The sequence below is a fragment of the Pristis pectinata genome, chromosome 15 (genome assembly GCF_009764475.1).
Source record: "Pristis pectinata isolate sPriPec2 chromosome 15, sPriPec2.1.pri, whole genome shotgun sequence".
In the NCBI taxonomy this organism is placed as follows: Eukaryota; Metazoa; Chordata; class Chondrichthyes; order Rhinopristiformes; family Pristidae; genus Pristis; species Pristis pectinata.
In genome coordinates, this window is record NC_067419.1 from 1,723,924 (window position 1) to 1,744,017 (window position 20,094).

Below are 20,094 nucleotides of genomic sequence, written 5' to 3' on the forward strand. Positions count from 1 at the left end.
CTTAACCATCCCCACCACCTCTCCCAGATCTGGGGAAGTCTGCCAGTCTCACTTTGGCTTCATCGGCCACCGTAGAACCCACAGACCCAGAGTGTCCAAATTAACTCCACACTCCTTATTTTCCCGAAAAAGAAAACAATAAGTGTGGAGTAAACTTGGACACAAGAATCTCCCGAAAATAGCATTCTGATAATGACCATTTTAGCCTACTTTAGTGGTGATATAACTGTTGTATAAATATCAGACAGAACTATCAGACCCTTCCCTCTTCTACAAAATAGAATTCAGGGATCTTTGTCGTCCACTGAGAAAGCAGATGGGGCCTCAGTTTGAAACCTTGGGGAGGTGGGACCTCTGACAGCGCAGCACTCCCCCAGTACTCCACTGGACTGTCAGCTCTGATGTCCTATTCAAGTCTTAGGATTTGAGCTCACAGCCTTTTGACCCCAGTCTGAGAATATCACCCGACTAAGTCACAGCTGAACCTGGAACGACACCAAAGGCCAAGAACTGAAGTCCATTGAAACCTGCTGGAGAATGTTTGCGGTAAACATTAAGGCTGGTAAGTAGAGATTCCACTTCAAGTCCCGTACCTGTTAGACTGAATGAACTGTGCTGTTGATCGGCTCCTGGAACATGAATGAAAACCATGTGAGAAGTTGGCCTGGTGAGCTGGAAGACACTCCTTCGGCTCGTTTGCCCACGTGTCCTTCGACCATCGGGATTGTGGTTCACAGACGTCTGACATCATGGAAAAGGATCGCTCGACGCCGGCTGACCCCACTCCCCGAAACTCTGGCTGCCTCCCAAGATCATGGTGTCCACCGTCCCAAGGGGGCACTGGGGTTGGGGGGCCAGTTTATTAACTCACCATTCCCTGTACACTCTTGGCTTGCCCTAATATATATTGTGTTTAATAAATGTGGAAGAAACCACCTTTGTGTGAATTGCATTGCATGCAGTTCTGGTCTCCTCACAATAGGAAGGATGTCGAGGCTCTAGAGAGAGGGTGCAGAGGAGGTTTACCAGGATGCTGCCTGGATTAGAGGGCATGTGCTATCAGGAGAGCTGGACAAACTTGGGATCTTTTCTCTGGAGCAGCAGAGGCTGAGGGGTGATCTGTTGGCAGTGTATAAAATTATGAGGGGCATAGATAGGGTGAACAAGCAATATCTTTTTCCCATTACTGAGCGATCCAATAGCAGAGGACATGTATTTAAGATGAGAGAGGGTAGGTTCAGAACAGATGTGAGGGGTAAATTCTTTACTCAGAGAGTGGTGGATGTCTGGAATGTGTTTCCTGATAGGGTGGTGGAGGTAAAATCACTGGGGGCTTTTAAGAGGGGCTTGGATGGGCACATGAATGAGAGGAAAATGGAGGGATATGAGCATTCTGTAGGTTGGAGGGATTAGCTTTGTCGGCACAACATTGTGGGCCGAAGGGCCTGTTCTGTGCTGTACTGTTCTACGTTCTAGGTCTGTTTGTCAGCTTTTCCCCGAAAGGTTACTGACTTTTCCCAATTCCGATGAAAGGTCACCAAATCATTTCCACTCTCCACAGACGCTGCCTGACCTGATGGGTGTTGCCGGCTCCTCCTGTTTTTATTTCAGCTTTCCAGCATCTGCAGGATTCTGACGTTGTGTCAACAGTTGGAATGTAGAGCCACCTGGTGGCCAGGACCTGTATCTACACCCTGACGGCAACACAAAATAATCGGCGAAGAGGATCCTTGGCAATTTGAGGCTGCAGTCCCATTCAATGTCACATGGGTGCCTTAAACCGTAGCACCGTCGCCCTGCTCTGCTTAGATATCCAACAATATCTGTTTTGAGTATAAATGACATCTGAGCACCCACGTCCCTCAGGGATTGAGAATTTGAAGCCATTTAGAGTCATAGTCACACAGCACAGAAAAAGGTCCTTTGGCCCGACTGGTCCATGCCGACTGTATTGCCCAGCGAGCTAGTCCCATCTGCCCGTGTTTGGCCCACAGCCCTCTAAACCTCTCCTATCCATGGACTTATCCAGATGGCTTTTAAACATTGCTAATGTGCCGGCCTCAACCACTATTTCTGGCAGCTCGTTCCAAATACGCACCACCCTTTGTGTGAAGAAGCTGCCCCTGATGTCCCTTTTAAATCTCTCACCTCTGATCTTAAACCTATGCCCTCTTGTTTTTAGCACCCCCTCCCTGGGAGAAAGACGATGTGCTTCCACCCTGTCTACACCCCTCATGATCTTATACCTCTATCAGGTCACCCCTCAATCTCCTGTGTTGCAGGGAATAAATTCTCAGTCTATGCAACCTCTCCTTGTAACTCAGGCTCCCAAGTCCAGGCAACACCCTGGTAAATCTTTCCTGCACTCTTCCTAGCTTAGTAACATCTTTCCTATAACAGGGCGACCAAAACAATACTCCAAGTGCGGCCTCACCAATGTCTCATATAATTGCAACATAACTTCCCAACTCCTATACTCAGTGCCCTGACTGATGAAGGCCAGTGTGCCAAACACCTTATCTACCTGTGATGCTGCTTTCAGTGAACTATGCACTTGCAGTCCTAAGTCCCTCTGTTCCATAACACTCCCAGGGGCCTACCATTCACAATACAAGCCCTACCCTGGTTTGATCTCCCAAAATGCAATACCTCATATTTACCTGGATTGAAAGCCATTTGTCAATCCTCAGCCCACATACCCAGCTGATCAAGATCCACCTGTGGTTTTTCATAACCTTCTGCACTGTCTACAACACCTATTTTAGTATCATCTGCAACTTACTAACCATGCCTTGTACATTCACATCCAAGTCATTTATATAAATTACAAACAGCAAAGGTCCCAGCACTGACCTGTGTAGCACACCACTAGACACAGGCCTCTAGTCTGAGAAACAACCCTCGACCATCACCCTCTGCTTCCTACCACTGAGCTAATTACGAATCCAATCTGTTGTCTCCCCCGGATCCCATGTGATCCAACCTTTCACACGAGACCTTGTCAAATGCCTTGCTAAAGTCCACATAGACAACTGCCCTACTGCCCTACCCTTTTGGTTACTTCCCCGAAGAAGTCCAAGAGGTTTGTCAGACACGAATCCCCACGTACAAAGCCGTGCTGACTGCCCCAAATCAGACCCCGTCTCTCCAAACGTTGGTATGTCCTGTCCCTCAGAATTCCCCCCAACAATTTACCCACCTCTGATGTCAGACTCACCAGCCTATAGTTTCCTGGCTTGTTTTTGCCATTGTTTTTACCACATTAGCCGCTCTCCAGTTCTCCAGTACCTCACCTATGGCCAGAGATGAAGCAAATATCTCTGCAAGGGCCTCTGCAATTTCTTCTCCAGCTTCCCACAAGATCCAAGAACACGCCAGAGGGGTTTATCCATTTGAGTAAATAAATGTTCTTCACCTCAGTGCCAATTATTCTGGCATTGTAAAACCCATTGTTCTCAACTCCCCAGCTGGGGGTTGGGTTGGGGGAGCATTGTCCTGCCAACAATCCACAAGAATTTCATGCATCCCACTTCAAGCTCACTTCTCACCCTTGTACACTCTATGGAATTTAGCTTATGCACTTAATCTCTCCTCAGTAGAAAATCACCCTATCAAAGGAATCAGGGAATATTGCTGCACAGCCTAAAAGGCAAATGGATCTTCCTTCAGTTGTGGGCACTGACATCGTACAAAGGACCCACTCCAGAACTGCTCCCATCAAGCTGCAATCTAATTGCTAGAAGGCTTCTTACTCCCATCCTCTCGTCCCTTTATAAGGAGAGGCCAATGCATCGTTTGCTTCCCTAACTCATGCTACCAGTTAACCCTACATACTTGGACACCCATGTTCCCCTCAGCCCCGGCATTTCCCAGTCTTGCACCATTCACAAAATGTATTCTGTTTCCATTTTATCTACTCAAATGGAAACCTCCAAATTTGTCCACATTTCATGCCATATCCCACATGCTGAAACACACCTACCTCTCTCTGTAACTTCTTTCTGTTCTCGTCACAGCTTACTTTCCGCCCAGCTTTGTGTCAACAATAGTCTTGGATACAATACATCCAGGTCCTCTCGTCTAACTTAAAGATTGTAAATGGTTGAGGCCCCAGCACTCTATTAGTAATTGTTTGCCAACTGAAAATGACGTTTATTACTATTTTCTGTATTCTGTCTTTCAACGAATTCTCAATCCATGTTAATAAATTACCCTAACCCCATGAGCACTGGTTTAGTGTACAGTACACCCAGTGTTACTGAGGAGTTGCATTCTAGAAAGCCATCAGTATCACAAATTTCCTTGACAAATATTGACAAAATTGGTTGTTTCTTTCGCATTTTGTGTTTATTTAGTTTTTTTTCCTCACATGAATTTCGTAAGAGTGAATTTTTATTCCATATGTCAAATTTTGGCAGTGACTTCTGAATTCGATAGGGGTGAACTTCCATTACACAAACTACTGTGATGTGGGTGTACACTGTAATTATTTCTTGTGTTGCACCTTATCTAAATGCTGTTTGGGAAACCAAATACACCAAATCCACTCTGCTCCTGGCCAGAGCAAGGATGGGCTCTCCTCATTCTCAACCTCCAGCTTCTGCAATCAAAGGTTCGTCTTCCACAATTTCCACACCTTCACCGAGGTGCCACCAGCTGACACATCGTTCCCTCTCCTTTCAGCATTCTGAAGGGATGGTTCTCTCTGCAACTGCCTGGTCCGCCCTCTCATCTCCACCACCACTCCCCTTCTCACGCACTTTCCCTCGCGATCACAGGAGGTGCCATTTCACAATCCCTTCTCTTTCACCTCTCCCCTTCCTACAACCCAATGACCCAAGTTCTCCTTCCCACTTGCATTTCTACCGATCTGCTGCACTGCATTCACTGCCCACAGCGTGTTCTCCTCTATAAAGGAGAAACAAAATGCAGATTGGACAACCACTTTGCAGAACACCTCTGTTCAGTTTGGACGGGTGACTCTAAACTTCCAGCTGTCTGTCACTCTCATCTTACTGCTCCACTCCCCCTTTGACCTCTCTGTCTTTGATTCTTACCCTGTTTCAATGAATCCCAATGTCATCTCTGGGAACAGCACTGCATCTCCCCTCTGAGCACATTACAGTCCTTAGGACACAGCATTCTCTTTCAGTTCAGGTTTCCAGCCAGTGCAATGTGTTGAAGCCCACAGTTTTGCTTTTGTTTGTGTCTCTCCTCTGCTCTCATTCATTGCCTTCTCGTTACACCTCCTCCAGACAGATCAACTGTGACTAACAAACTTCTGGTACCATATCACCACCAACACCACCACCACTTGTGAAAACAGAAAATGCTGGAAACACTCAACAGGTCAGGCAGCAACTGTGGAGAGAGAACCAGATAATGTTTCAGGTTGGAGGCTCTTCATCAGAACTGAGAAAGGGAGAAAACAAGTTAGTCCAGGTTGCAGAGCAGGTGGGTGAGGAGAATGGGTGAATCAAAGAATTTCTCCGGTAGCGTGAAATGTTGTGGCTGTTAAGGGGCACGAGAGAATGAGCATCTCAGCAGCTAAATGCTGGAGAAAACCATCCCTGTTAGTTTGAGCACACTAACAGGGAGCGTTAATGTGCTGCCCATTGAACTCTACGGGCAGTCTGTTCAATGACCAGTCTGAAGTTGCCTAGTCAACTTTCCCGAGGTCAGCAGATTATCCCTCAAAATAGGGAGAAAAACATTGCCCCCTGCAGACAGTCCTTCTTGGTTTCATAAAAGCAAATGCTGCAAACAGGAATGTAAAACAGAGTTAATGTTTTGGGTCAGAGACCCTTCATTGGGACAGAGAAAGAGGGAGAACATTCATTATGAGTTGCAGAGAGGGTGGGGGAGGGATGGAGAGGACAAAGGGAATAACTACGATAGGGTGGCACCAGGGTTTCAATGGGAATGTTTAACAAAGGTCACAGGTTGCTGTCAAGAGCTCCAGTTTATGTGTGCAAGGAAGAAAATGTGAGGTGCACGATTAGTGTCAGATGCACACCAGATGTGTCATGATGAATTACACATGGATGTTCCTGGCCAATTTGCCAACGGACTTAAAAGCTTCACTAGGAAATAGTTGCTAAAGTAATCCAGCCTAGATTGAATTGAATTTTGTGAGAGCTGCACATCAAAAACAGATGCTAATGGGTCCAACTTCTAGACTAAAGTTCTCCCTAATAAGTAGTCTGTTCAATGACCAATACCAGATATAATGAGATAAAAACAGTCCAATTACCTTACTGATTCAACCAAGCTCGATGTGTCACTGAACCTGAAAGACAAACACGATACAACACTTTAAAACTAAAATTGCTATCAGAAAATACGAGGCACAATGAAGCTATAGAGTCGCTGATTTGCCTTATTAATGAGGCTGGGGCAGTTACTGAGGATTGAGGATGATTTGCTTCCACTCCGGTGCTGATGCGCACACACACACATCTACTCACGTTATAAACACACACACACACACACACACACACACACACACACACACACACACATCTACTCAGCTGCTTTATCAATGAGCTTCCTCATTTGTAAGGTCAGGAGTGAGATGTTCGCTGAAGATTGCACAATGTTCAGCACCATTTGCGACTCCTCAGACAATGAAGCAGTCCACAACCAAATGCAGCAAGACCTGGACAATATCCAGGCCTGGGCTGATAGGTGGCAAGTAACATTCACGCCATGCAAGTGGCCGACAATGACTATATCAAACATTAGAAAATCCAGCTATCACCGTCACTGAATCCCCCACTATCAATATCCTGGGGGGTTACCATTGACGAGGAACTGAACTGGAGTAGCCATATACCAATCTGGCTACAATAGCATGTCAGGGAGTAGGAATCCCGTGGCAAGTAATTCACCTCCTAACTCCCCAAAACCTGTTCACAAGGCTCAAGTAAGGAGCGGACAGAACACTCTCCACTTGCCTGGATGAGTGCAGCTTCAACTACACTCAAGCTCAACACCCATACAGGACGTGGTAGCCCATTCACACCCACTCACTCACTCCACCACTGACGCACAGTAGCAGCGGTTTGTACCATCTACAGGATGCACTGGAGCAACTCACCAAGACCCCTCAGACAGCACCTTCCAAACCCATGACCTAGAAGGACAAGGGCAGCAAAAGCACGGGGAACACCATCGCCTGGGACTTGCCCTCCAAGCCACACACTGTCCTGACTTGGAAATATTTCGCTGTTCCTTCACTGTCACTGGGTCAAAATCCTGGAACTCTCTCCCGAACAATATTGTGGGTGTATCTACACCTCAAGGACTGCAGCGGTTCAAGAAGGCAGCTCACCGCCACCTTCTCACGGGCAACTAGGGATGAGCAATTAACCTGTGTGTATAATTTTGTGTGTAAAATCATGAGGGACATAGATAGGGTGACAGCTCTCAAACTTTTTCCCAGGGTTGGGGAATCAAGAACTAGAGGGCATAGGTTTAAGGTGACAGGGGAGAGATTTAGTAGGAACCTGAGGGGCAACTTTTTTTACACAGACTGTGGTACATATATGGAACGAGCTGCCAGAGGAAGTGGTTGAGCCAGGTACAATGACAACTTTTGAAAGACAGTCGGACAGGTGCATGGGTAAGAAAGGTTTAGAAGGTTATGGGCCAAATGTGGGCAAAGGGGACATGCTTGGAAGGCATCTTGGTCAGTCGGCATGGACCAGCTGGTCCGAAGGGCATGAGTCTCTGACTCTGTGACTCTCTGATTAAATGCTGGCTCATCCTGTGAAGCCCACATCCATTGAATGAACATAACAAAACACACACACACACACACACACACACACACACACACACACACACACACACACACACACACACACACACACATACACACACACACACACACACACACACAAACATGTAAACACACAGAGACAGTCATACATGTTCCTGGCCAGATCCTCCCCCTCAGCCCACCTCCCCCACACACCCCCTATTCTGATCCCCAGCCGGCTTTGATCTCCCCTCCGAGTCCCCCTGCCTCAGCAGAGTGCAGCAGCAAAGCGCTGCAGCCTGCGATAGTGAGGACAACATTTTGCTTGTGTGTGTGTGTGTGTGTGTGTGTGTGTGTGTGTGTGTGTGTGTGTGTGTGTGTGTGTGTGTGTGTGTGGGTGGGGTGGCGGGGGTGGGTGTGCTGGGGGGCGGGGGAGCATTGCTAGGAATCCAGCATTTATTGCTCATCCATTGGGAAGGTGCTGGTGAGCCACCTTTTTGAACCGCTGCCGTCCTTCTGGTGAAACTGCTCCTGCGGATCCGTTTGGGAGGGAGTTGCAGGAATTGGACCCAGTGACAATGAAGAACCAGTGATAAACTTCCATGAGAAGTGCGCAGCTCGGAGAAGAACCTGGTGTTCCTTCGGCCCGTGTAAACCTTGACGGTGGGGATTGGGAGGTACCGTCAGAGAGTAAATGCAGCGCGGTGTACAATCTCTTCAACCCATCTCCAACCACTCCAGACAAAATTATATGTGATTGAACAAAGCCGACAATTCAAATCTGGTTAGTTGGCATACCTGTTGGTAGATAGCACTGAACTTATCCCGACTGATCCAGCCTGTTCCATCTCAGTCTGAACTGATTGACTTTGCACCACCCTCGTGCGGAGAGGGGACCTGGTAGAGATGTGCAAGGTTATGAGGGGGCATGGTTTGGATAGATGGTAAGAAACTACAGCCCACAAAATAGGTGTGTAAAACCAGAGGACAGAGGTTTACGGTGAGGGGGTAGGTTTAGAGGATACCTGAGGAAGAATTTTTTCACCCGGTGGTTGGAATCTGGAACACACTACCTGAGTGGATGGTGGAGAAAGACATCTCACAACATTTAACTACATGGTCAAGCACTTGAATTGCCAAGGTATCAGAAGTTATAAGCCAAGTGCTGGTAGGTAGGGTTAGGATAGGTGGGTACTTGATTGGCAGCATGGAGGTGATGGGCTGAAGGGCCTGTTGACTCTATGATATCTCATGTCTTCAGTTTGGATCACGTTGGGCTGGGCCCATGGCTCTAGAAGGTGTTGGAAAGGGGCTGCAGTGTAGTCTACAGCTGGCAATATACAGTGGCAGGCAGGGAGTGAGGGGAGACCTGACAGAAGTTTATAAGATTACGAGAGGCATAGACAGACTGGACAGCTGTATGTTTTTCCCAGGGTCGAACTAGAGGGCATGCATTTAAAGTGAGGGGGGGTAAGTTTAAAGGAGATGTGCAGGGCAAGTTTTTTACACAGAGAGTGGTGGGTGCCTGGAATGTGCTGCCAGGGGTGGGGGTGGAGGCAGATACGATAGAGGGGTTTAAAAGGCTCTCAGACAGGCACATGAATGTGCAGAGAATGGAGGGATATAGGCCTTGTGTAGGCAGAAGGGATTAGTTTAGTTAGGCATTTAATTACTAGTTTAATCAATTCGACCCAACATCACAGGCCAAAGGCCCTGTTCCTGTGCTGTACTGTTCTATGTTCTATATCTGGCAATACATCACAGCTCAAATCAACTAGCACTGGTCTCTACCCAATGCACTAACTTGTCCTGGCCCTTCTTTTGATGGGCCTGCCGTTGGCTTTCCCAAAGATGTGTGGGTTGGTACGTTAATTGGCCACTGTAAATTACCCCTAGTGGGTAAGTGGGTTGGATGAATTTGGGAGTGGGGAGGGGCGGGCGGATGGCTAATGGGAATGTGGGGAGAATAAAATGGGATTAGTGCTGTCTGTTTGTCATGGGCTCGGTGGGCCCTGGGGCCTGTTTCTGTGCTGGATGACTCTATGACTACAGTTACCACTGACCTGCTGGCGATGGGAGCTGCCGTGTGTTCTTCTAAACCAGTTGGAGCTAATCTGTGCCATGCCGACGCAGTGTGGACCGATCCAGTCTCAGCTGATCTCGTCTTGGCCATTTCAGTCTGGGTTGATTCAGTCTTAGTTGATCTATTCCAAGTTGATCCAGTCTGAGCTGATCTGTTCAGTACAGATTCAGCCTGGGTGGACCCACTCTGAACAGATCCAGTCTGAACCAAATCATTCCATGCTGATCCACTCCAAACCGATCCAGTCCGGGTTGATCCAGTTGGAACCTTTCCATTCCAGATCCATCCAGGCCCCGTCAATCCAGTCTGAACCAGTCGATTCTGACCTAGACCACCGGAGCTGCAAGTGAAGGAAGCCGTTGAATTGTCAACGTGGTGCAATGAAAACTGCTCGGTGTCATCGCACCATGATGCACAGACTCCCAAACCAAGTGCAGTCAACGCTTCACTAGTCAAGTGTCAGCCGTAGCTAGGTAGCGGCATTCCTGAAACTAAATCTGAAGGTTATGGGATCAGGTCCACTCCTGAGATTTGGGCACATAGGAAGCCCCAGTGCAGGACTGAGTGGGCATGGCCCTGTTGAGTGAGCCATGCAGGCAGCTTCTGCTGGGTGGGACTTAAGTTTGCGGCCGCATTTCCTTCTTGGGAACTGTCCCGGTTACAAACAACATGCAGGGACGGAACCCTGCCGTTACCTGGGGAAGACCTATAGGTGAGGTGCCTGTTGTGATCAATGTATTGAGGTACCAAATAGGGAGAAGGCTATCTTAGATTGAGACAATTAGAATTTAGATTAGAAGGAAGCTACAAAAGTGATTGTGTGGAGTGTGTTCCTGACCCTGTCCGTTTGGGAGTATGGAGGTCTGATCCTAGGGGAGGAGAAAAAGCAGGTGGGGAGGGGGCTACACATGAAGTGACCTTGATGCCTCCACCTCCCATCTCTGAAGCTGTCTGCCCCTCTCTCCTGCCAGCTTCCCCGAGCTGCTGCATAACTGCAGTCTTGTAATGGGATGACCTTCCCAATGGTGCCAAACCTTCATACATGGAAGTAAGGAGATGCGATTAATGTAGAATCTCCCTGATGTCACATTACAAATGCATCCGGATGTTTGGAGCCCTCAGTCAGATGCTGACTGACTGTTGTGTTTCCTTGACTCCAGTTCGCCAATATCCCAACACGTGCGGAACATCTTCAGCAATAGTGGTGACTTAGAAGGGAGGTACGAGGCATGGTATCATCATGGAACTATTTCCCTCCCAGAGCACCTATTCTTTATGCTTTGGATCCTGCTAGGATCCTTAATGCATGTTTTTATTCCATTATAACCATAAGGACACTCACTCTGATTTCCACATGGAAGTCCTACAAGTACAGTGACAGCAGAGGTAAGGTAAATCCATTCAATGCATCGTATCAGTTTGCAACCAGCTCTGTAGAAAATATGACAGCCAGAAAAGCACAGAGTAAAAGCACTTCACTACTGAAGAGAAGGGTCTGTACCTCTTCTGGAAGGCCAGGCCATCAGTGGGTGCAGGGTTACTGAGGGTGCTGTACGACAGATGTTTGGAGCCCATCGCTTGGGTTAGAGCTGACCCCTTGTCTCCGTAAACACTGGGAAGGAAAGAAGGTTAAAAGAGGGGAAATTCTCTTTAATTTTAATGTTTTTTTCACTTGAATTTTAAGCAATTTATGTCCCTCTTGGTGGGTGATCTCTCTGACGATGATCTCTCTCTTCCAACCTGCAAACTCTGCGTTTCTGCATCTCTTCTATTTTTGGCACCCCACTTCTTTCCCCTACCCAGCTGAGCATTCAGCTGAGTGCATGCTGAGAAATGAAGCTCCTTCCCAAAACCTCTCTATCTCTCTCTTCTTGGTTAAAACCCTATGAACGTATCTTTGCCTAAGCACTTGGTTCACGGATCTAATATCTCCTGCGGCTCAGGTTATGTTCTTTAGAAGCACCTTGGGATGTTTTGAGGTAGTATAGGTCTCCATGGTGGGCACTGTACAGCCCACGGGATGGGTGAGTCTGCCCTCATTTCCTCTACAACCTGCGGGATCGTCCTGTTCTTCCCGTCCAGCTGAGATCACTGCACGGGCTGCCCTGACACTCTGCTGGTTTTCCCTCTGTCCCTGCACCCCACGCAATCCCGATTCTGGCAGGATTTACATTCTAACTTTAAAAGGTTGCAGAATGGCATTCATTGGAACGACCAGTGAGAGGGAGGCCCCAGTGAGTCGCGCTCTCCCAGTGTGTCCATCTCTCAGCCTCTCCATGTCCAATTCATCATCACTGCCTCTCACACTTCCTTCTTGCCCTTTTGCATTCCCTCCCTCTTATTCACTCTTTCTCCCCTCCTAACCCTCTTTGTTTCTTCTGCAGAGACACCCGTCCACTCAGAGGCTTGTTCGCTGGAGATCCGAAGATAAGAAAAGGGGGAAGCCCAATATATCGGAAGGAAAAGCAGAGCAGTGATAGGTGGACAACAGAGGGGAGGCGGGGTGGGCACAGGGTGGTGATAGGTAGATGCAGGTACAACATAGTCATAGGCAGGTGTGGGGGAGGTGGGGAGAGCAGATCCACTGGGGGATGGGTCAAAGGGAAGGAGCCAGGCCACCTATCACTGCTCTGTTTTCCCACCCCATATCTTGGGCTTCCCCTTTTCCTATCTTCAGTCCTGAAGAAGGGCCCTGACCCGAAACGTTGACCGTCTGCTTTTCTCCACGGATGCTGCCTGGCCTGCTGAGTTCATCCAGCAGTTTTTTTCATACTTCTTTACCTGTTGCTTGTAGCGGGCCAGGGAAGTTAGAGACAAATACATAACTCATGGTGACCTCGATTTGATCCTGACCTCTTGTGCTGTAGATGCAGGTAAGAGACACCATGTCCATGCCAACCATAAAGTATCCATCGATACCATTCCCATTTACCACCACTTGGCCTAGAGCTTGCTATGTCTTAGTGATTCAAGTCCATGCCCAAATACTTCTTAAATAACTTGGTGTGTACCCGCCTCTATCATCCACTCAGGCAGTGCGTTGCAGTTTCCCACCACCTTCTGGGTGGAAAAAGTTCTTCTTCAGATCCATTCTAATCCTCTTACCCCTTACGCTAAACCCAGTTTTAGATATTTTCCTTTTGTACTACCACGATGTACTTATGTTTGGAATGATCTGTGTGGATGGCACACAAAACAAAGCTTTTCACTGTACCTCGGTACATGTGACAATAATAAACCATTTTCCAATCTATGCCATTCATAAGTTTATATACACCTATCAGGTCCCCCCTCAGCCTCCTCTGCTCCAAGGAAAGCAAGCCCAGCTTACTTCAGTCTCTCCTCACAACTGAAACACTCCATCTGGGTCTCAACCTTTCCCTCAATGTCAACAAAACAAAAGAGCTAGTCATTGACTTCAGGAAAGGGGGCAGTGTACATTCACCTGTCTACATCAATGGTGCTGAGGTTGAGAGGGTTGGGAGCTTCAAGTTCCTGGGAGTGAACATCACCAACAGCCTGTCCTGGTCAAATCATGTAGATGCCACAGCCAAGAAAGCTCACCAGCGCCTCTACTTCCTCAGGAGGCTAAAGAAATTCGGTTTGTCCCCTTTGACTCTCACCAACTTTTACAGATGCACCACAGAAAGCATCCTATCTGGATGTATCATGGCTTGATACGGCAACTACTCCGCCCAGGACCGCAAGAAACTGCAGAGAGTTGTGGACACAGCCCAGCGCATCACGGACATCAGCCTCCCCTCCTTGGACTCTGTCTTTACCTCTCGTTGTCTTGGTGAAGCAGCCAGTATAATCAAAGACCCCACCCACCTGGGACATTCTATCTTCTCTCCTCTTCCATCGGGTAGAAGATACAGGAGCCTGAGGGCACGTACCACCAGACTTAAGGACAGCTTCTACCCCACTGTGATAAGACTATTGAACAGTTCCCTTATACGATGAGATGGACTCTGACCTCACGATCTACCTTGTTGTGACCTTGCACCTTATTGCACTGCACTTTCTCTGTAGCTGTGACACTTTACTCTGTACTGTTATTGTTTTTACCTGTACTACATCAATGCACCCTGTACTGACTCAATGTATCTGCACTGTGTAATGAATTGATCCGTATGATTGGTATGCAAGACAAGTTTTTCACTGTACCTCGGTACAAGTGACAATAATAAACCAATACCAATACCAAACCGAAACATCAACTGTTTATTTCCCTCCATAGATGCTGCCTGACCTGCTGAGTTCCTCCAGCATTTTGTGTGTGTTATCCCAGGCAATATCCTGGTTCTTTGATAGTCTTCCTTTCTAAACAGTAAGATCAATTTTTCATCATTTTTCCTAAAATTACCTTTGCTGGTTCTCTGTAATTTGCTCTGTTTCTGTCAAAAACACCCCAGATAATTATGCTTTCTTTATGATATTTATGTCCTCATTTCTTAACAAAATACAGCTGGGTGAGGTGACGTGAGGTGAGGCAGGGCCCTTCACAGATGCAGCTGATGACGCCTACCTGTCCTGAATTGTCAGGCCTTTATCCGAGGATTGCTGAATAGAGTTGAATGACAGATGATTGGAATGTATTCCTTGAGTTATTGGCAGTCCCTTCTCCTCATAACCACTGAAAAAAATATGCATTTTTTCTTATACTTTAATCATTTTCCAGATCTGCTCATACTAAATCATTTTCCTTACATTTTTTGGTGTTTCTTTTGCATCCAGAAGTAATTTCTTTGCCCCAAACATCATGCAAATCGCTATTTTCCTCATCAATGTAGCTGACCCTGAAGGTACCAGTGGCAGATTACCCTCGATGTCCTTGACAGCTGATTACACGTACGAGCAGATGGATAATGGTTATGAAAGGAAGCCTTGGTTGGCCACCCTTCCCAGCACAACCTTCCTGATCTCAATCTCACTGAACCAGGTTGAATTCAGCAACCCTGATTTGGACAAAGACCTCCGTAGTGCATGTGGCTCAGAAGCTGCTTTAACCAAGGCAGTCTCCAGGTTAGCTGAAGGGAGAGAGGTTAGTGGTAAATAGGACAAAAGTACCAATGCCCAAGAGGTTTGCCACCACTCAGGATAATGCAGCCTGCTCGATTGGCAACCCATCTACCAACACCCTCCAGCACTGATGTGCCATCTGCTGTGTGCAAGATGCACTGTAGCAAAGCTCAAAGCTTTCTTTGGCAGCACACGTCCTGGTATCCTGAAGTAATGTAAGAACTTGCACCTGGGTTAGATTGCTTGGCCGACAACCATCTTCAAAGCAGCTGAGGTATCTGGAGTGTGGAATTTGGTAGCGGTTGATATTCCCTGGCCCTCGAGTTAGTGAATCTATAACACTTATGGTAAAACTTAACCCTGTCCCAGAAGAGAAGAATAAGATTGACTGCAGAAGAAACACTGTGAGCAGCAGACCTTAGAGCAGACGTGTTATGACAGCAAAAGAAACAAGTGGAACTGCTGACTTCTACAATATCATCTCGCAGCAAGCACCTGTGGTATTCTGGAATTTTCCAGAACTGAGGAATATTGTCCTCTTTGTATCGTTGGTCCTGGGGTTGGAGAAAGAACAACGTGTTGTTCACTTTCTGGTTTTCCTGTTCTCCGCCTGCTGCTGAGAGCAAGTTGTCCGTGCGAATATTTTTCTTAAAATGTGTGTCGTATCCCATCCAGTTATTCTTCATAATTCCAGTCCTGCTTCAGATTAAAATTAAAAACAGCAATGAGAGCTGGAAATTATAAATCACTCAGACACACAATCAATGGAACTGTAGCTCAGGAGCAGGACATGTGGTCCTTTGGGCTAGTGTTGGCTCCTTCAATTATATCTTCTGTCCTCTTACGTTTGTCTTCTTCAGACCAGTGGGATCAACCTTTTCCTTAGAAATTCACTTGAATTGGTCTTTTGCCTCCCCTTAACTTTCATGGTTTCCATGAAAAGTCCCTCAATTTTTTTATCTATTCTTCATAAATTAATCATCTTTCTAAGAAAATTCTTTTCAACCTGCATTGGACCTCCACCGTGATGTACTTATGGCCTCAGATTGTCTCCCCACAAGCACTGTCAATGCTATTAAAATCCTCTACTAAATCGACCCTCATCCTTGTATTTCTAAAAAAGATTGCCCCACCCTGTTTGAGCTCTGGATTGTCCAACTGGTGTGTAAATGTGTGAAGTGTATGCAATTTAAGAATGTGCCAGGTGATATTTTAAATATACCCTTCCTCTCAGGTGATTGATGTGGAGCCCCTTGGTGACATTTCCCAATTGGGTCCTCATTAAGGGGAGGGGTGAGGCCCATCCCATCTTCAAAGTCACCACCTGGAAGGGACTGAGCTTTACATGTCATCAGCCAATCGCGGAAGGGCAGGCCGTCACATCACAAGCCCTGTGCTCTCTCCCGAAGCCCAATGTGTGCCTGTGATTGAGTGGTGCGGAGTTTGTCAGAGGCCCAGCCAGACGCAGTCCCCCAGCCTGTCAGTGGGGCTGGACAGGGAGGGGTGCACATTGTATCTAACTATTGGGGTGGCACAGCCAGACAGCCATTCGGATGACCCAGTCCACTATTTCCAGTTATAGTATCACCCATGCAAATCCTCACCTTCCCGAGGGTTTATTGTTCATTGATAGTCCCAGGCTTCCCAAAGTCTATTTCCATTGTGCATTGTGCGTTCTAGAAACTTACCCTCCAGTGAGTGAAGTTTGCACTTTCCTATCTTGCCCCTGGTGGCACAGTAGCACAGCTGGCAGAGCTGCTGCCTCACAGTGCCGGAGACCCAGGTTCGATCCTGACCTTGGGTGTTGTCTTTGTCGGGTTTGCACGTTCTCCCTGTGACTGTGTGGGTTTCTTCTGGGTGCTCCAGTTTCCTCCCAAACCCAAAGACGTGCGGGTTGGAAGGTTAATAGGCCACTGCAAATTGTCCCAGTCTGTGGAATCTGGGAGGAGTTGATGGGAATGTGGTGGGAATAGAAAATGGGATTAATGCAGGATCAGTGTAAGTGGGTGGTTGATGATCTCTGCGTGGACTTGATGGGTGGAAGGGCCTGGTTCCATGCTGTATCTCCCTGTAGAACAGGCCCTTAGTTTCGCTACCTCTAGTCCTTTGGGATAAGTGACAGGTTTTTCATCTGCTTTGGAAAGTTGAGGAGGTAGTGCCTCACCTATCTTAATCCAGAAGTTCTGACCCAAGATGTGAAATGAAGCAAGAAGTTCTCAACTTGGGCAGTGTGGTGAGTTTGCATGCCACCCTTTCACTGAGACTTTGTGTAGATCCAAGAGAAGTTAATGGACAGATAATTGATGGACTACCTTGAATCATGCAAAACTCTGCATCCAAAACTCTGAGTAATGCCCCCCGTCATGTCCCTGTGCCTGGAGCATAGGTTTGCTTCCCAGGGTGTTGCGATAATTGGCTTCGGTTAAAATCCTCTCCACAAACCTTTTCTTTCTGTAGCAGCATACAAGGAGGAGGCCAAGGAGTAGGAAGCAGAGGAGACACGATGATACGACAGTGATGATGATCATCCCTGCAGACCGCTGCCAGTCCTCTTCCAGTACTTGGTAAGGAGTAACTGGTGTGAGACGGAACATCATGGTCAGGCAGGAGAGTCAGAGCAGAGCAAAGTAAAGCAGATCCTGCAACAACACTTGCTTCTACCAACAAGGTGTAAAATCGCCCAGGTGTGCCCTGCTCACAAAAAAGCAGAACAAGTCGAATCTGGCTAATTACTGTCGAATCAGTCTGCTCTCGACCAACAGCAATCTGATGAAAAACTATCGCCAACAGTGCCATACAAGAACCTGCTCAGGAACACCAGCTGGGTTCTCACCAGGAGCACTTGGCTCCAGACCTTGTCACAGCCTTGGTCCAAGTGTGGATGAAAGAGCTGAATTCCAGAGGGGAGGAGAGAGTGACTGCCCTTGATATCAAGGGAGCATTTCATTGTGTGTGGTGTTAAGTGCCTTGGAATGACTGAAGTCAGTGGCTTCAAAAGGAAAGCATTCCAATGGGTGGAACCATATGCAGCACAGAGGAAGCTGGCTGTGATTCCTGGAGGACAATTAAACCCCCCCAGAAGATTACTGCAGGAGTTTCTCAGGGAAATGTCCTAACCCCAAACATCTTTTTCTTCTTTATTAATGACCTTCCTTCCATGATAGGGTCAGATGTGGGATTTTCACTGATGATTGCACAGTATTCAATTCCATTCGCAGCTTCTTAGCATGTACGGTCCCTGATCAGAAGGACCACCAGTGGAAATTGCGGCTGGGTTGCACTGCTCTCTGATTTTGCTCGACCTGACGTGACCTTTATGCCACCTTCTCAAAGATGCAGTCAGATTGTGCTTGAAGCACATGGGGGATTATGAGGAAAACCCTACATTGCTGTTGCTCGGTGTAACAAGTTGGAGCCTGAAACACACCATGCCTTGTATGTCGCTGAAAAGTGAGAAGAAACTACAGATGTCCGAAATCTGAAATTAAAGGGACGGAGAATGCTGACAACACTCAGCAGGTCAGGCAGCATCCGTGAAGAGAGGAACAGAATCAACGTTTCAAGTGAGTGACCTTTCATTGGAATAAGGAAAGGTTAGGTGTCGTAAGTTGCAGAGGAGGGGAAAGGGCAGGTAGAACAGAGGGAATGTCTGTGATAGAGTCGAGAGCATGAGAACTTGATGATACAGGTGGTGCTGAGAGATGGTGGTGAAGATTTGTTAGCTGTAGCTGATCTGTTTGGCGGAGGTGTAAACTGCATTTCACCTCCTTCTATTAACACCTCCAGACAGATGGGCTGTGATTAACAAGCCTCACCCCCCCTCCTCTCTCAGCTGCCAACACCACGGTTTCCAACACAGTCTCTTTTGGTCTCCACCCTATCACAGACTCTCCACTTCTCCCGCTTCTCTGTAACTCAAAACATGTTTGATTTCTAACTTTTCCCAGTTCTGATGGAAGGTCGTCGACCCCCAATGTTAAGTTTCTTCCTCTTTGCACAGATGCTGCCTGACCTGCTGAGTATCCCCAGCAACTTCTGTCTTACACTCTCTTTTTGGAGATGTTCTTCTAAAGGCGCATGGTCATAATTTGCATTGAATCTTCTGTCAAATTTCCTTGTGATTATACCCTTGATTTTCCACTATAAACTTTGACCCGTTTCCTGCTGACATTCTATTTCTAACCTACAGGAAGCCAGCCAGAGCTTCTCGGATCAGCAATGACCATAATCATTTCAATTAGCTGAGGTGTTTGCTGCTCCGTTCAAACCTAAGCTGTCCATTGATTGAGGAGTGGAGTCAAATGGCAAGTCCCTGTCAGAACCACTGATTTCTTGATGTAACTTCTGGCATCATGGCAATGGAGGGAGGGATAAACAGTGTTCATTTTCAACAGTCTTTGTGACAATATTTCCATTCAGACATGCACTACCTGAGCTATTTATAAAACCCATTCGCCAGCAATCAGCCCTTGAATGTGATTAATTTTGGAACTGTTGAATTGTCATTGTATAAGAAAGCAACAGTGCAAGGCTTTTTCTGTCACTCATTCCTAGAGTCATAGAGGAACACAGCACGGAAACAGGCCATTCAGCCCAACTCGTCCATGCCGACCATGGTGTCCACCAAGCTAGTCCCATTTGCCCACGTTTGGCTCATATCCCTCTCAACCCCTCCTATCCATGTTCTTATCCAAATGTCTTATCATTGCACCTGCCTCAACCACTTCCTCTGGCAGCTCGTTCCATATACTCACCACCCTCTGCGTGAACAAGTTGCCCCTCAGGCCCCTTTTAAATCTTTTGGAAGTTTTGGAGACTTGTTTTTTTTTCATTTGGCTGTTACCTGCTTTGGTCCTGAACTTATCCGACCAATCGCTGCTCATGATCTCTCCTTTATGTTGATCAGCGAGAATGTATTTGATTCTGCAGGAGTCAAAGACACAAGTTAGATCCATTTCTCAAAATCCCAGCCAAAACTAAAGCAGGATCAAGCTTTCACCGAGGAGCTTCTGTTAACCAGGCCAGTCTTTATTCCTTCCTCTGATTCCCTCCCTTCATAAGCTGTTAGCCTGAGGTTGGTTCCATGAGGAGTTCACACTCTCCTCACGACTGGACCGTAACAGTGAGTGATGGCAGTGATACTACACTCGATTACTTTTTCATTTCAAACCGGTGCAGATGTGTATTTTCCGGCATTGGTGGTTAGCTTGTGAGCAGGAAGTCATTT

At 47.1% G+C, this 20,094-nt stretch overlaps 1 protein-coding gene across 45 annotated transcripts in view; it reads right to left on the minus strand.

Annotated features, from left to right (window-relative positions):
* The window catches only part of LOC127578644 (fibrillin-2-like), a 168,583-nt gene that overhangs the window by 5,400 nt on the left and 143,089 nt on the right, over positions 1-20,094 (minus strand). For all 45 annotated transcript variants that reach the window (XM_052030845.1, XM_052030858.1, XM_052030870.1 and 42 more), the window contains 9 exons: positions 19,711-19,790; positions 17,310-17,442; positions 15,363-15,563; positions 14,374-14,481; positions 11,347-11,457; positions 9,826-10,185; positions 8,561-8,659; positions 6,254-6,289; positions 594-629 (listed from right to left, as the gene is read on the minus strand). In XM_052030845.1, coding sequence (XP_051886805.1) covers positions 594-629; positions 6,254-6,289; positions 8,561-8,659; positions 9,826-10,185; positions 11,347-11,457; positions 14,374-14,481; positions 15,363-15,563; positions 17,310-17,442; positions 19,711-19,790 — 1,164 coding nt within the window. The remainder of the gene's footprint in view (positions 1-593; positions 630-6,253; positions 6,290-8,560; positions 8,660-9,825; positions 10,186-11,346; positions 11,458-14,373; positions 14,482-15,362; positions 15,564-17,309; positions 17,443-19,710; positions 19,791-20,094) is intronic.